The sequence below is a fragment of the Parus major genome, chromosome 5, assembly GCF_001522545.3.
Source record: "Parus major isolate Abel chromosome 5, Parus_major1.1, whole genome shotgun sequence".
NCBI lineage: Eukaryota > Metazoa > Chordata > Aves > Passeriformes > Paridae > Parus > Parus major.
In genome coordinates, this window is record NC_031774.1 from 29634045 (window position 1) to 29651912 (window position 17868).

At 34.6% G+C, this 17868-nt stretch overlaps 1 protein-coding gene across 27 annotated transcripts in view; it reads right to left on the reverse strand.

Annotated features, from left to right (window-relative positions):
• The window catches only part of GPHN (gephyrin), a 264585-nt gene that overhangs the window by 123694 nt on the left and 123023 nt on the right, over positions 1–17868 (reverse strand). For all 27 annotated transcript variants that reach the window (XM_033515109.1, XM_015630244.2, XM_033515125.1 and 24 more), the window contains exon 4: positions 5590–5682. In XM_033515109.1, coding sequence (XP_033371000.1) covers positions 5590–5682 — 93 coding nt within the window. The remainder of the gene's footprint in view (positions 1–5589; positions 5683–17868) is intronic.

Below are 17868 nucleotides of genomic sequence, written 5' to 3' on the forward strand. Positions count from 1 at the left end.
GGAGAGGAGAGGAGAGGAGAGGAGAGGAGAGGAGAGGAGAGGAGAGGAGAGGCACTCTAGGCCTTTGTAAGTCAGCTAAATCAAAGTGGAATGTCTCTAAACTGAAATATAATACTGTGGTATTTCTGTAAACTGACAGTGTGTGATACAAATAATTTGTGTACTGCTGCTTCTCAAAGAAACTGGTAATAGATGTTTAGTGAAGTGTTCTACAACTAAGCGTATCAATTCTGCTATAATAATATGCCTTCCCAAGAGAGATCAAAAATCTAAATATAGTTTTAAATTGAAGTATTATGGCACATAAATATATTTGAATTTTATAACACCAAATGCAACGCATCAAATAATAATTTTATTGAAAAATTAAAGCAGACTAGATAAAGATCTAATTGTATAAGCTAAGAACTGCCTAAAGGACTAAGAAAAAGAGAATTTTACTTTACAGAGTTTCTGATATACTTCTAAAAGAGTAGCACAGAATTTGGAAGGAGTCTGTCACAGAGCAATCTGCTCCATTTAAGGACCTTTGTTGATGAGATGTATGTGGCAAGGTTCTGTAACGCCAACCCTTTAGAAGCAAGCTGGGTTGGAAATGGTTTTCTAACTATGAAGGCCTCAGAAGGTCTGATGGCAAATCACAGTGTCAGATGTCATCCATACACAGCACATATCGTTATACAACAGCTCTGAAATCAAACTTAACTCAGAGCAAGAGCTCCATTAAGACATATGAAAAGCTACAGTTTTAAAAGAGACTACAAAAATATTTTCTTAAAATAGTTATTAAATTGGAGGGTACCTGGAATACTGAAGGGTGAAAGACTGAAACATTAGCCTGGGTAATTACAGGTTGCACAATTTCATATTATTCCTGCCACAAAATTACTTATGTCCCATGTGAGATGAAGGCTTCATTCCTCCACACTATGGAGCCATCCTGAAGTGACAGTCTGTAAAATGGAAATTATTTTCATTTGGTCCAGTGCCAATAATAAAATATTGCTGAGGAGTAACAGAAGTAGTCCTACATCCACAACAAGCAATACTAGAAATCCTGCTGCTCTGGAAAGGCAGTATTTGAACCAGGGAGGACAAAAACCTCCTATATATTATTTCTAGTTTAAATTGCTGCCTATTAAATGGAAACTGTTATTTTAAAAGTTTACGTCTCTCTGGATTTGGGTTACTTTGATGGAATGTGTTGCTGTGAGAGTATAGTTATAACATGACAATCCTACTGTGTCATAACCATCTTATTTCATTTACAAAGTTCAAATGGAAGCAAACAGACAAAACACATGAAAACTGAAAATAATAAAGATCAAGAGGGTTTCCAACATTACTTGAGACAGAGAAATGGAAGGATATAGATATTAAAGTACTCTGTGAAGTAAAATGGAATTTGAAGAAAAGTCCATGCAAGATACCTTAGAGAATGTGGGAGAGCCAAATGACAGAAAATTTGCATTTGGCAATAATTATAAAAATGCTGGCACAATTTTGAACTGAATATAAAAAGACCTATTGCAGAAGAACTTAGACTTTCTTCTATTCAAACTTGGCTTCTGTATGGTATGTGTGGAGTATTTTGTTCATTCTGAGCATGATTTTTCAGAAACATTGATGAATAGAAGGGAGCTCCAGAGAACAACGATTTCTTTTCATGGACTAGAGAACTCTGATGAAAGAATAAAGAAGTATGCATATATTTTCAGACTAAATTAAAACATATATGTGTCTAAATACATTTTAAGCCAGTCCATAAATAATGAAGAATATAAACAGCAAGAACTGAAAGAAGCATTCATAAATTTTCCAGAACACTCAAAAAGTAGGAAGACTGTAAGGAAACATCTGTCTGGTGTTACATGCTAGAATACATTTAGTTCTTCTCTGTTTTTTATAAACTATTATCTTAAAATCTTAGGGCTCAAAATTACCTGCAGAGTGGATGAACTAGTTGTGAATACACATTGTCACACAGTTCAAGAATGTCTATCATCAGTTGAGGACAATATGTTGATTTCTACTGCTATTATCTAAGTACAAAAAATTAGTCTCAGTGATGGGCAAACAAGACTTGGACAGAATCACACTAGAGACAAAGGATAAGGAAACAGCTAGAAGAATGTTAGGAGACAGACAAGTGAATTTTTTGAATGTACAATTTTGCAAAAGAATAAATGTAAAAATACAGAAGACAGAAAATTGAGCAGAGCACCCATATACATGAGATTTTTTTCTTTCCTTTTGTACTGAGCAACAGAGGAAATATATAAATATCTCAGAAGGATTCCTAGTGATTGATAAAAATGCTGCAACATCATTTAATTTTTTTTCACAGAAGTTAATGTATATTGTTATCAACATTCTGTAAGAATTACCACTGAAGTATTGTAGTTCCAAGAAATAAATGTTTGCATCTGGAAATACAAAGTTAAAGTTCCCTAAATTAACTTGGGCCATACTTGGATCTCTGTCCAGCAACAAAGACTTATCAAATCAACAAGCAGACTGTATGAACAAACTCCAGCAGAGATTTAAAGACTATTTCCATAATTTTTATGTGAAATTACACTGTAAAAAAAAAAAGTGGTTGTATCTAAAAAATTAGGCTTACACTTCAGCTTTAGTAGAAATGCAAACTAACACTAACTGCCATAACAGTTAAGAATTCCAGCATTCACTAGTAATGCCTATAACTCACTTTCAAATTCAGCCATCCATTGAGTGAATTTGGTTTTTTAACACATGCATTTCATCACTTCTAGTTGTGTAGTCAAGAAAGTGAAGGATATTCACAATGCATAAGTAAAGTGACCTTCACCCCCCAAAATGTGAATCGTAGGAACTAATTCAAACGCTCCTCTCCATGCACTGACAACACTGAGGCTATAAATTTAGGGCTCAGACGGGCAAGGAGAATCAGATTATGCGAATATTCCTAAAATCTTCTATTCCATTACAAGAAAAAAATGTTATTACACATCACTGAAACAACTGCAACAACTTGGAATGGTTCTGATATACTGTTCAAAAGACAAAGTGAGTCAGGAAACTACTAATTTTTTGGGATGCTTAATTATATATTTCTGAGGTATCAAGAAGCCATTTTTAGCTATATCATGCTAAGCACTTAATTTCAATTTTATCAAGAATTATAAAATTCAATTAATGCTGAGTCTTTGGGTTGCAATTATTCTTGGTTACTGCCTTTGTTGTGTAGGTACAATAGCAATTATGTATCTATACTAGAAAAGAAACAGAGAAACCCACTTTGTAATCCAAAGTACAGGGGAATTATGGAGAAGCAGGACTGAAACATACCAGTGGACGTATGACTCAACAGACTACTGTCTATATTCTAAGGAAAAATATTATCAAATTAAATTCTTAAAAGTTTTAAATTAAAGTTTTAAATTAACATCTTAAAGATGACATCTCAATAGCATAATACTATGATCCCATCCTTTCATTATCAGTTCAGTGATGAGAGCGTGCTGAACCAACACCATACACACAAGGGATGAAAACCATTTCCTACATCAATGCAAGTTTTCCTAAAGGCTTGTTATTGCACACTTCGTGTTGACATAATGAATTTTCCATTTTGGGTTTTCTCATTGATCCAAAAGACATAAAATATGGGGACAAAACTTAGGCTTCTTCATATGTTTTTATTATGACACATACTGGCAAACTGATTTTTTTTTTTGTAATAAATCCCATCAAAGGAACAATGCTTGTCATCAACACTTTGTCATAAACTTGGGACTCTCTATTTCCACTGTGATTTAAGTTAATGCAACTTAACTAAGTGAAAAGTGAGTAAAGACTCTCCTGTATGAGTTCTTTTTAAATATGGGACTAATGTGACAGTCAGGACACTTGTTTCTGCTATGATCAGTCCAAGTCTTGAACATCTATTTTGCTTAAAAACAATGCAGTTTTTCTGCAGTACAAGTTATTTGTGATTTTTATATCAATGTGTTTTTATTATACAGAGATACAGTAATAATTCAGATAATTTTCAGAATGGCTTACTCAACAAAACTGATGAAAAAAATCATCCCTGCCTGTGATAATTAGTTTGAGTAACAGCAATGCAGTGTAAAGAAAGTACTAAGTGTTTATGTGCAGAGTTCTCATTTGTTTCTCTTTTGTCCCAAATGCCGGTTGAGAATCTGTGGCTAATTTTTTGCACTGGCTACAACGCTTCATCTGGTACTGCTGCCTAGGCTTGACCCTGCAGAAAGGAAAACTGAAGCAGAAATTCATCCCTCCTTCTACACAGTCCTGGTAACACAACCTTCAAAAGCATTATGTTAGTTTGCAAGCAAGAGACAAATTGAACCAACTCACTTTTCACTTGTGGTGGCTTTATCAAAGTGAGTAACGTGCAAGATCAGTTTCACTAGGTGTCACGATGTGTTCATCTTAACATTGTTCCCATTTCCTGAGACACAGACTGCCCCCCACCCAGGTTTCAGTTACTCAAGGTTTCTAGTACATGATCTAAAACCAGCAGAAGTAATGAACAGGAGCATTTAGTTAACGTGTTTCTCTAGTTACACAAATGTTATACAAGAAATTAAAAAATGTTTTTGTATTCCTAATGGGAAAAAAATTAACTTCAGGCATGCAACAAAACACATTTGTAAGTAAAAAGCATTCTAGATATGCTATAAAGAACTCAAATCAACCTGAGAGTCTAAGAAATGGAAAACATACATGAGAGTACTTAAGAGAAATCTAGATGTGTTTAATTATGCAAATAAACACAACTCAATCTTAATTCTGCCCTTTAGTGAACATAATCATACCAAATAAAATATGTGATTTTAAAAGTTCATGTTAATCTAATTTGGAACTATACCGAAATACTTCAAGAACAATCACACAGTCATTTCACATGACAACTCATGGTCATGAGTTCATTAGGTTAAGCTTCTCATTTTTCCCCATCAACTTTAGCTCCATGCAAGTGTAATGTAGGCAAATTTCCTGAGCAATATTTACTGGTACAGATTACCTCCACCTCTGTGCCTGCTTAGATTTTTTCAACAAGCAGATCCATAGTAGCTTTGCATAGAATTTTTTCTCCCTTCTGTCTGCCTCATGCTCTTACCTACAATGCAGGAGTTGTCAATGCACTATTCTGCAAGAGAGAATTAAAGGATCTCTCTTATTCCACTCTTCCTTGCACAAGACATAACAAAAGCCACACAAGATTTTGCTTAGCAGTGTTGTACTGCAGTGGTAAGGAAAATTATGCCATAAAGCCATTAGAATTTTTTTAGAATTAGAATGTTTTGTACAGGGACTGGAAAACCATTATAATATACCACATTTTAGTATGAAAATCGTTTTGGGTCAGAAGCCAAGGTCAAAGTAATTCTCTTGTGCTATATTTTCTATTACTTTTTTCTGATTCCAAGTTGTGTAGCACTTAACCTGTCCACAAATACTGCAACGTAAAGTTAAAGAGGAAATTTAAAAAAAAAAAGAAAGTAAATCACCCTCCTCCTCCAGACTCATGAATTTCTACACCAAAGGGCAGATTTTTCTATTCCAGGACTATCTCACCTCTGGAGTGACATCTCGCGGTGCAAATCCTGTTCCTCCAGTTGTTAAAATCAAATTAAGTTCCTTTTCATCACACCAATCTATCAGCGTCTCCTGAAAGAGAACATGAATCCTGTCAGATCTAGCAAGAAATGGTAATCTCAGATAATACCTGAAGGCCTGAAACATCTTAAAAACAGACAAACACAAAATAGAGAGAACTATAAACCACTCATGGCTTTTTATATAAAGATTTTAATCCACTATTTAAAACCAAGATAAGACAGAATAATGCAAGTATCCACATAATATTATTTTGTGTATGAAAACTGAAATTCAGTTCTCCACCTCTTAACCTGAAATGGAAAACAAGAATTCAGTTACTGATTTCTACCAGTTTATTTTGATACAGAAATATAATATTCTTTGATACACATTAACAGACTATGTACATTTAATTCCAATTACATCACTGATTGTTTTACAGTAACTTGGGTTTTCATGCTGCATGTTTTAACAGCCTGAAAAAAGCCACAACCATGTGTCTGTAAGCTTAACTACCAAAAGATGCAATAATGTACTTGATGCAGCAGCTGATGATCTCTAACCATCTTTCTTGCATTCCCCTAATAACTCAATACGAGTGTGTATAACCATTCCAAAGCTGGACTAAGAAATCTGTCATGTAAATTCAATTACTTAAAATATTGGATAACTCGTGATAATAGAGAAATGTTTAATTTGATTTAGATTCATTTAAAAATGATGTTTTAAACAACATAGTTTTCAAACTATGATAAAAATTTGAGATAAGCAGAAAAGTTATTTAATCTCAACGTGATTCAATCACTTATCCTTTGTACTTGATTGTGGGCCAGCACAGCAGGAGCATGTCTGCTTGGAGCACAAAATTAGCTGTGTTAAGCTTAAGTAGACTCATTACATAGAAAAGTATCCATCTGCACAGATCATATCAATTATTGAGACAGCTATCTGTATTCTAGCAAAGAAACAACACTATATGAAAATATTTAGGGCAAATTTAAGTTTTGGGAGTATTATATTGGGAAGGAAGGAACAATTTTGGTGATCGTTGGCTTAAACAAAATTAGCTCTGAGAAATACTGACTTAAAAAGTTTAAAATAAAACTGAAACATTTTAAAAAGTACAAACAATTTAGGTAATCCTCAGCTGTATTTCTGCAGGCTTAGTACTGCTATGCAACTTCCATTTAACAGAAGGACCATATACAGACACTTCAAAATTGCAACTAGAATAAGCCTGTGTTTCAGGTAAGCCCCACCACACTAATTCATCCAAGGACTACTTGAAGTGGCAAAACCAAAGGTTCTGGTTTTATTTCTTCTTTCTTTTCTCTCTTGTCTTTATTAAAATCACATTAATCTTTTTACTCTACCCCTTTGGAGAATAATTAACTGGGTTGTAAGTGAACATACCAGAAGTTTGTTACATGAACATTTCAAATAAGCTCAGGAAAGGAATAAGGATAATGCCTCAAACCCATACATAAATAAATGAACTATTATGATTGCTCTTGTGTTCCATTTGGAAAAAAATAAGTGATTTATGGTAGTAGAAAGGATTTTAGGTCTTAAAATTCTTTGCTTCAATAACATAGTTATGCATTAGGAAATTTATTTCAAAAGAGGTGGCATCTCTATCATCTGGAAACATTTGTCTTTACTTAAACAGGTACAAATTTCAGAGAACACTTCAGACAAGTTCAATGTTTGGCAAAGTTAGACCTTAATATTGCACTTATTTTAAAATTAATATAGTCAGAAAAAAAGTTCCTATATAAAACAGGATTGATAGACTTTGTGGGTTTGGTTTGTTTTATTTAAAAGCAAAATTTATCTTTAGATAAAATATAACCTGCCAAATTCCTTTTAAGAAGAAAATAAATCCTCCCTCTGTTCCCTTGCTACAGTTCAGTAATACACCCATTAATAAGGGGGGGAAAAATAAATGTGATAGCCTACAAAAAACTAAAGAAATCAGTATCTTAACTCTTCAATTAAACAGAGCAATAATTAAGTGCCCATTCCTGCTACTCCATCAGTGTACCTAGGCAGACTCCTAGATGGAATTCCCCATTGAGTTCTAGTTATATTAAAGAAACTTTCAGGCTTTCAAGTAGAAGACCTTTAACTATGAGACAGTAAGTTTGGGTTTCATTGTATTTTAGAAGTGCAAATTTATCACTTAGATATTTTAAAACCATGGAAAAATACCTGAGGCTTATATTCAGCTTATTTATTTTCCTCTCTAACCCAAAAAACTGTGCCCCACAAAATATTCTCATTGCTGTAGAAGTATCTAAAAAAGGAAGCCCCACACTGATAAATTATGAACAAATTTTGGACTCAGATCAGGTAGATTCTGTACTGTCTTTGCAAGGAACTGAATTTTCTGTGTCTTCAAATGAAGATTTCTCTAGGCAAGTGACCTCATATTTGGCTTTACTGATGCTATACAAGTAAAATTATTATATAATATTTCAACCAAAGAAAATTTCAGTTAATATTTTTATGCATATTTCTCCTCTTCTATTGTTTCACTGATGATAAGCTCTCAAGAGAAAATGACTAGGTCAACAGATTATGTAAAGCACTATTATTTCATTCAAGCCAATGAAATGATGCTGATGGATACAAAATACAGTAGCTGGCTCTAAAAACAGTCCAGTGAAATTACCACCAAGTTTTAAAAAGCCAGAACAAAGCTACAGAACTCCAGGGGGGAAAAAAACCCAACCAATAAATAGCTTAATACTTTTAACCATTAGTATCTTAAATTGGGCTCTATCAGTTATTTTCCAGAGTCAAGATATATTATAACAGAAATTAAGTCATTACAGACAGTTCCTCCACAAATAATTTTATTTCAAAAGAACGCAAAAGAACCTTTTCAGATTTCACTGAAGTCCTAGAATAATTATATTAATTATGTCTTTATGATGCACAGAAGTCAGGACAGTTGTCTCCTTAAGTTTTAGATTACTTCTACTTCCCTGTCCTCTTTACCTAATTCCTCGTATTTTCTCTTTAAAATACATTTAAATTACTCTCCTTCAAATGAGTAAGAAATCCTTCGGTATAACAAATAACCTATTTTCATCTCTTGCTCCGAAGAGTCCTTGTTTCTGCCAGCTCCCTCTCTCCCACAACCTGGAACTACTCATTGGACCTCCTATGCACTGCCCATTACTGAAATTACTTCAATTATAACACTACTCATCAAAAACATTTTTTATGATCTGTTTGAATTTTCTCATGACCAGTGTTAACTTCACCAGTGAAGGAAAACCCAGTCTCATTTTTGCTCTGAGTTCTTAGTCTTTCACATGCAAATCTATTGATTTAAAGACCAATAAAAATCATTACCTCATGGAGAAAATGCCTACAGTGAGTGGCAGAGCACAGACACCTGATGTCTATGGCAGGTACATGCTTGCAAATTCATAAAGGCACCACCTCATTAGGATACAGTAATTCCAAAAGCTGTACAGAGGCAGTTTTGTGGCACCACACCTAAGCTAGTGCTACCTGACATTTCAGTCAGTGAACAGTCTGAACACTCACAGACATATTTCTTTCTGTGGAGGTAACTTATGCATCTCCATGTCCAAGAGGCAAACCTGCTGTTAGCCTATGCTGCAATGAGCAAGCCATAACATTTTGTTAATTTTCTTTTGTATTTTAAACTAATTCCAGGACTCAGGCTCTTCCCTACACCACCCTGCCTTGATCTACAGGGTTCAAGAGAGAGAAAATGCATCATGCTTTAATTTAGCAGGGTTTTCCAGCAACTCGTCATGATTATCATTAAGGATTGTTGTATTTCTAGTAACTCTTCCTTTCTAATCTTTTCTGTGGAATAATGCCCCACCATGCAACGTAAGAAACCTGACCACAGAATACACAATTACAATGGATAGGAAAGTGGGCTATTTTGTATCTCCATTAACAATCCTTTACCATCCTTTAATCTCTATGTAAGCAAACTGGAAAAACAAATAGGGATTCTTTTCTGGAATGAGAGGAACAATGCCCTGATCTTTGGAGAAAGTTTGTGAATTATTTATCTGTCATGGGGTAGACATTATCTTAGCCAGAAATTTAAACTTGACACAGGTTGCAGGTTTCCTCCAGTCCTCTTAGGGCTACTGTTATGGTGGTTTTCCACATAGACATCGAGACTACGACCCTTAACTGGAGCAGAAGTACTACAAAGCACATAAAAATGGTTGTTGTAGATCAGATTAAATGCCTACACAGATGAGCTGAAGTCCTGATGACTTTTGCTTTTCTATGATGCTACAGTCTATGGTATGTCTTGCCTGTTTTTTATTGTCCTATTTTTGCCATCACTGCTATGAGAGTGTGAAAACACTCCCACACGTTTATACTTCCAAAATCACTAGACTATCTTCCTCCAAGTCAATATTCTGGTGCTTACCACTTAGATAAACATGTGTATGATTTTCTGATCAATACATAATTTACTTCAAAACACAAGGATTGTAAAAATGATTCTCAATACACATACATATTTTCATATACCATAGCCACTAAAACATAACATGTACACTGCTGTAATTTAAAACATCCAGAAGGAACAGGGCAATGCTAAAACCAATATAAACAGGGCAGGTTTTCATAATTAATCCATACAGAAGTCCTTCATTCTATATTCAATATTGAAACTAGTTAAACAATTCTTAATTCTACAGTTAACAAAGATGTTTGGCATTTTGGCACATGCTGGATTTTTCCAGCACAGTGCAATCATGAAGTTATTTCACCTTATATGAATCACTAATCACACAGTAAGTAAAATATGTAAAAATTTAATTTAAGCTGCTGAACAAATACAAGTGTTAAATATTTATGTTAAATATTATATTTATGTTAAATATGTTATGTGTTAAAAATTTAATTATGCGACAATACTTATTTATTTACATTGGACTTTGAAATGTAGATAAGTCAGTATAAGCTGGTTTACAGACATGCATAGTATCCAGAAGTATTCTCAAAACAACTTCATGTGACTTAAAAGATCACTGTGGCTTCCAGGACAAACTACTGATAGTGTTCAGAGATGAAGAAATATGTGTTTTTCAGAACAAATCTCAAAACTACAAGTTTTGTTAAGTTGTGGAAATTCTGTACTTGCAAGCAGATGCTTTTTACTCTAGGAAAATAAATTTTTAAATGCAAGGACAAACACAGAACAGTATGTTTTTAAACATATAATGATAACTTTTCTTAGCAATGCAAGTTAAATAAAAAATAATCACATATAAAAAGCCATAATAAATATCAATCTACATTTCTTTCACACTTTTTGGGCTCAAGCTAAAAGAGTGTACAAGATAAATTTCGTATATGATCATTTAACATCATCACAGTGAAGAAACTAAAATGAATGACAATATGGCAAAACATATCAAAAAAGTCTGCATAGTTAGAGATTTTCTAAGAATATTAGATGCCATTTCAACCACTGAGTTTCAGAAATACAGTAATTAGCACATTAAGATCTCATAACAACGTTTACTTAGCCATGTAGCTTAGACTACTCCAGACCCCAGCTCACCAAAGATTAAGCCTGATTATGACATGAGAGAGCATACATAACTGAATGAATCAGAAACTCATGTTACAGCACATAAAAGAGAAAAGAAGAACAAAAACTGAAAGTAACCCATTTGTTCCTCATTGTATTATTCAGGAGTTTGAATCTTCTCTATTCAGAGGACCATGACTTGTCTATTAATTCTAAAAGGAAAATCATATACTAGGGACCATACAAGAACACGAATAACCATAAAGAAAGGCAATGAAGTAAAGAGCAGAGTTCCACATTAAGTTTGAAAAGGAGGGAAGGTTTTGAAATGTTAGTGTATTCTCGGAATTAAGTCCATATATTTTTGCCCTACTTCTTGTGAAGGTTTTATTTCTTATGCTCAAAATCCTTTACTTACTGTTCAAAAGCTTCCATGAAATGTGGAGGCTTGAAGATATTTATGTGTGGACCAACAACTTTCCAATAAATCAATCTCAAAATGATTTAAGAATTTCAGAAAATTAAACACTAAAACACCATGAAAACATGCTTGATGTTTTCTCTATCCTTTCCTCACCAGCAGAAGGCAGAAAGTAAGAAAAATGTTAGGAATATGTTCAGTCTAATCACTGCAGTCAAGAGACTTGGATGAAATGATTCTCACTGTGTCTAAATAGTTTTTCAAATTTTGAGATTTTACAGAACATAGTAAGTCATCTTTTAAAGATTCTGCAGATAATTTTGCAGTTTCCAACATCACAGTCATGTTACAGCTGTTTTTTTTAAATACTAAGCAATGTATTAAAAGATGTCATAAAAATGTAACTATTTCATTGAAATGCAAAACCTAAAGGAGGAATGTAATAAAAATGTACTCTATAAATGGCTTACTTTTTAAATGGAAATTTAATTACAGGCATTTTTCATTTAAAGTAAATTGCAGCTATCAAGTATTTCAAGGTTCAACGTACCTATGCAGTCTGTAACATAACCTTTTTAAAAAAGTACTTAATGTCTTCTAAAACCTACTATTCATGGTAATTAGCCCTAAAACAGGAAAAAAAACCCAGTAGGCACTGAAGTGGAATCATTAACGGAGTTCATCTATGCAAACAAGCAAGGGAAGTCTAGCAGAAAGATGTGCAAACACTGAAGTGTTCAAACCATCATGACTGGAAGTGCCAACACTTTTAAGAGCTGAGGCTAGCAAATCTATTTATAATTGTTTTGACGGAGAGAGGTAAAGACAGTGGAGGCCATATACAAAGTTGACTAGAAAAAATAAAGTGGAGTTTCAAATGTCTGTTGATTTCCTCTCAGAAAAACAAAGGAAAGATTCTTATTTCAAGCTACCTACCTTGACATACTAATCTTAGTATAATCCAGAAGAACAGTGAATTTATTGTATAATTTAATAAATTGTATTAAAAACTACAAGTAGATCTACATGCACACAAAGGCACAAGACCCTTTTCCTTCTGTACAAAAATCTGTTCCCATCTAATGTTGGTGCCACTTTTGTCCTCCTAGAGTCATGCTAAGGTTACTCACAGGAAAGGACTGGACACTCAGTGTAACAGTTTTCTTCAGGTGCATGGAGGAAGAGATGGAAGCTAGAGTCAGAATTAGGTACTTTCCAAATGTGTCTGTGTCTACCAAGAACTATACTGCTGACTCTGTATTTGGCATATATACATGTATGGGCCTTAGTGTGCATGTGCTCATCTTTAGCTAATAAAAATGTATTAGCAAAAGCACCAAAGTTCAATGTGTCTCATTTCTGCCACGTGTAAAATGCGTCCCTCTAATATATAATATTTAATCACTAAAATAAATATTACAGAGTTATAAAAATTCTGGTTTTCTTAAGAATTGAAAACAATAAAAAATTTTAAAAAGACATAATGACTCCTTGCCAGCATCACTTTTCTTAGTGAGAATCTTGAGATCTAACATATATTTTTTTGGCTATTACTAAAACAATGCAAGCTAAATAGCAACTGTAATGAAAAGGAAAAAGAAGGCATAAAACCAAGTAAATGAATCCAATACTATTTACTAACAACAGATAAACAGAAACTTTCTCCTTTGTTTTTTAAATTTTTAAATTTTTCTTAAATTAAAACAGTACTTCAAAGACCTGTTATCACAAGAATAAATACTTGGTTTTGGAGCCATAAACTTCAGAGTGTTGGGCACAAGATGATGGCTTTTTCCACATTTTCTTTGCATACATATAGTGTTCATCTAAGGTTGTTTAGAAAAATTTATTTGGGTTTTCTTCTCAGAATGTGCAAAGGCAGCTTGATAATACACACAAGTCAGCAACTTCCTAAAACTAAAGCTCTTCATAATATTTTGTGTATGTGTACCATTATCTACAGCACATGTATCTCATGTCCCACAGGTAAGAAGTTTCAGCAAAGTTTGCTGTACCTAAGCTGTATCTAAGCCCAGATAAACGACATCCTAATCTTACAGATATGGCAAAGTGACAGAAAACCAACTGGAAATTTCTTGGAGCTGCCATGGCAACATTAACTGCTACAATCCTAAGGAACTGGTAAAAGCACGTCCACCATATTTGCAAAGGTGACAGGTCTCAGAAAACGCCCACTACAAACACTTCAGAATCATATTTCTCTAATAGCCTTCAACTCATATAACCTGCACTTCTTAGAAACTACATTTGAAAATAACCATTTGCAGAATTTGCATGTGCATATTTGCATGCAGGGACAGGTACATCTCCAGTTTAAGCTAGGTCATACCCCACCTCTACTTGTTTAATTGGCAGGAAGTGTAGTGAATTAGAAAATTACTACAAGGTTTCTGCATTTAAAAAGAAAGAAAACCACATGGGGTCAGCTGTGGAAAAAACGTTTAAATTCAAATGTTGGCTTTCTTGCAACTAAGAAGTTTTAAAGATCAAAATACTAGTATAAATATAACTGATTCTTACAGAACCCCATTCCATTTCTAGCCTCATTTTCTAATAGTAAATACAATCTTACATTTAGTTAGTTTGCACACTTAGCTAAAATTGTGAAAGACATTATTTAGTTTTATTTTTTAAAATTATGTTACAACTTATATGATCTCAAGTTTTCATGTACCTCTCAATGGAAATGACAAATTGAATAGAATGAAGATATTTAAATATCTAAATAAGGTTAGGATGGGGGGAAAGACGAGATGAAACCATTAGAGACAGGGAGCTACTCGGTGTAATGCAGTTTGTGGTATAAATTTTCCCTTGAGTATTGTTCATGCATGTCATCCATAGATTCAATGAATGAAATTGGTTTTAAAAATAAAATCTACTGCATTACCTGTGAGAATACAGTAAAGAAAATTTACCTACCAATGAACAGCTGCAGTACTTTGAGACACTTAGTCCATACATATACTCTAAGAGTGGGTGGGCTTGTGGCCTGCCCTGGAGTGTCCCGGGAGGGGCACTCCCACTCCTCCCCTCGTCCTGCTTGAGGCATTGACACACAGGGCAGAGTGCATCCGCCACCACTGCAGTTCCTCTTAAATGCACAATCAAACCTGAAAGAGATTCAGAAAGAGGGGAAAAGCAGGTAGGAGACTAATGTGCATGCAGACTATACCTCTCAAAGAACACCAGTTACTGATGAGTAACCTTTCTTCTTTGAGTCTGCATGTACATTCCCGCATCGACTCACTGATCAGTTACCTCTGCCTTTTCCCATCCAGGAGAAGGCCTGTGGACTCCCACAAACAACTGCAGCATCACTCCACTGAAGGCTGAAACAGCCCTGGATACTATTAGACTAAGACAGTGCTGGGTGAAAGCAAAGAGAGAACTCCAGGTGATCTTACAGCATGTGTCTAAATACCATACAGCACAGATACTAAGTTTGTCCAGAGATCTAACAGAATTTGGTTTGGCCATATGACGTCCCTTGAGTCCACTCAGAGACAGAAAGCCAACTGAACAATCATTGTGTGAAGTCAGCCAAAATTTTTAATATTCCCACAGTGCAACAAGCAAAGAAACAAACTAGAAAACTTGGACCTTTGAAGAGAAATTATAAAGGCCTTATGAAATAAAAAATATAAAGTATAAAATTCAATTGAAGAAGAATAAGATCTGGAAATGAGTACTGAAGGACTAATTTTCTTGCAACTCTGGATCTTCAGCACCACTTTAAGAAGGACTCCTGAATGACTGAAGAACAGATACTCTGCCCATACACAGGTAGTATGTAAAATAGGAGTTATAAGGACCCATATACTTCACTAGCTGGCTGAGAAAACTGTCTCCAAATGTACCGCTTTCTTAGACGCACGCAGAAGGAGCAAGCAGAAGTAAGAATTTAAGAGCTCAAAAGGGGAGAAGCAACCACTGTAATACAGTGAGGCTTTCCACTGCACGGATAGTGGGAAACTGTCATCAATCATGAACAATTCAATACATCCTGATCAGCTCTTAGGAAGACATGAGTTGTGAAATGTGTGAACATCAGTGTACTCAGTCAGAGAGAGAAACCTGGTACCCTCACCAAAATGCAGAAAGAAATCAAAGGAACTACACATAACAAATATTCAGAGGGCTGAGATCAAAGCAGCAACAAATATGTCATACAGACAATATCATTTTCTCATAGAGCATGCATGCCTATATTATACTTTGATGCTACTAGCTATCATTACTCTGGAGAGAAGCAAAAACTGACTACCTTAGAGACTGATTAATGTTTTGGCTTGGGAGTCCCAAGATCTGAAGAGCGAGGGAAGAGCTAAAATATGGTATCTATGAAAACCACAAAAGAAGTTTCTCACATAGCTGTTTTTGACTACAGCAACTGTCAGAACATGGTGAAATCACAAAACAAAAACCCCACAGTTTTGTCTTTACTGAGTATTTCTCTTTATGTTTGCCAATTGTGGTAACTTACAATCAATACACCATAAAAGGAGAACCATTTTAGAAGCCTAATTCAGATAAAATTGCTGTATGGCTCAATTAAACCAGACATCCGCATGACATGCCAAAACAATGAGTATATTTTAGCACAACCACAGGCAGTATTGTAAAAATCTCTAGCATTCTAGAGTACTGAAAAACAAGGCCGTAACAGATAATAGGTTCCTCCTGAGGTGAAACAATTCCCATTTTGTAGCACACGTAAAAGTTAAGGTCTTCTTCCTACCCAAAATGTTCTGTATGTTTAAATAGTCAAATACGGTATTACACTTCACTGTATGAAAAATGAGGCCTCAATAATGCCTGAGTCTATTAGTCCAAATGATCAGTGAGGGGGAAAAAAGACAGCATGACTGTAATAGATGCTCACAAGCTCCTGAATTCCAAGTACTGACACTGTTCAAGCCAGAATGGAGTGACTGTGGTGACACAGACACTGCTTTTTCCTAACCACAGCAGAATTAAGGGTACTGGTAGATAAGCACCGATCTGAAATGCATGGAAATCAAAAGACATCTCCCTACCAACTCGGATGCTCTTGCCCTCTAGAGAAGACATTTCAATATCTGGATGTTATGATAGATTAATTACTCTTTGGTGAATAATACTGTCAATACAATGGCCTATTTAAATATGCAGAGAAATTGCCGTTAAGAAGATGTGCCAGCATATTTTGAAGATCCTGAAAATCTGTAGCAATCATTTTATGTCAAGCACAACAGTCCCATAGATGGAGTAATTACATAATGAATGTGGCTTGCTCCTACCGTGCACTATGATGGTGCCATTCACTGAAAAAAATCACTGTTCTGAGCATCAGTGTATGGATCCAGAACAGCACTCTGATATTGCCTGGTAACTTGTATTAGAATCACAAAATATCCTAAAGAAGCTCCTCTTGTGCAATAAAGAAGCAAGCCTAGCTATCATCTCTACATATTTGTTGTAGTGGATCCTCCTACTAGCTGAGAGATTATAAGCCTACTATCACCTATATTAATTCTCTAACATCTGATTACTGTGCATACAATGTTTTTAGTCAACCAGTGCATATAACAGGCCATGCAACCTAACAACTAAAGCTATAATCTTACTCTGATCAAGTGTCTTACTTATTCAGTGTCAATTTTAGATGGCAAATGAACTCCCAGCTCAAATAATCAATGTTAGATTTAGCTTCCAGAAAATAATAAAGCATCAGTAAAGAACCCCCCTCATTCGAAACAAAGCAATGTCCTTTAGTTCCCTAAATAAAAAGAAGATATGGACATCCTGCTCTGATATATTCTTGTGACAGGGCTACACAAACAACAAAGAGAAAGGTATATGCAACAAAAGAAAGAAGACTGGAGTATTCTGGATCTGATTAGATTGTCTGCACTTCTCCATTATCTGTTCAGTAGGAGTAATTCTGGAGACCCTGAAAATGATTCTCAAAAGCAATAAGGAAAGTATAAAAATCAATTGAAATTCATTGATGATTATTAATGCAAAAAAACATGTTAACAGCTGTTGAAGGCAATGAAAAATGAGTAACTATGATCATTACAGAAAAAAGTATTTTTCCCTATGTGCCCCAGTTGTGGGGTTTTTTTCTTTTTTTAATAAAGATAGAGCACAATAAAAGAATAATAGAATGAACTAGTAATAGGCTGCCTTGCTAATTAGGTAATTGCTTATTCCTGAGTGTAAGCATCCAAAGAGTAAAATGTAGAGAAAAACCTTTTTGCACTTACAAGACTGAACC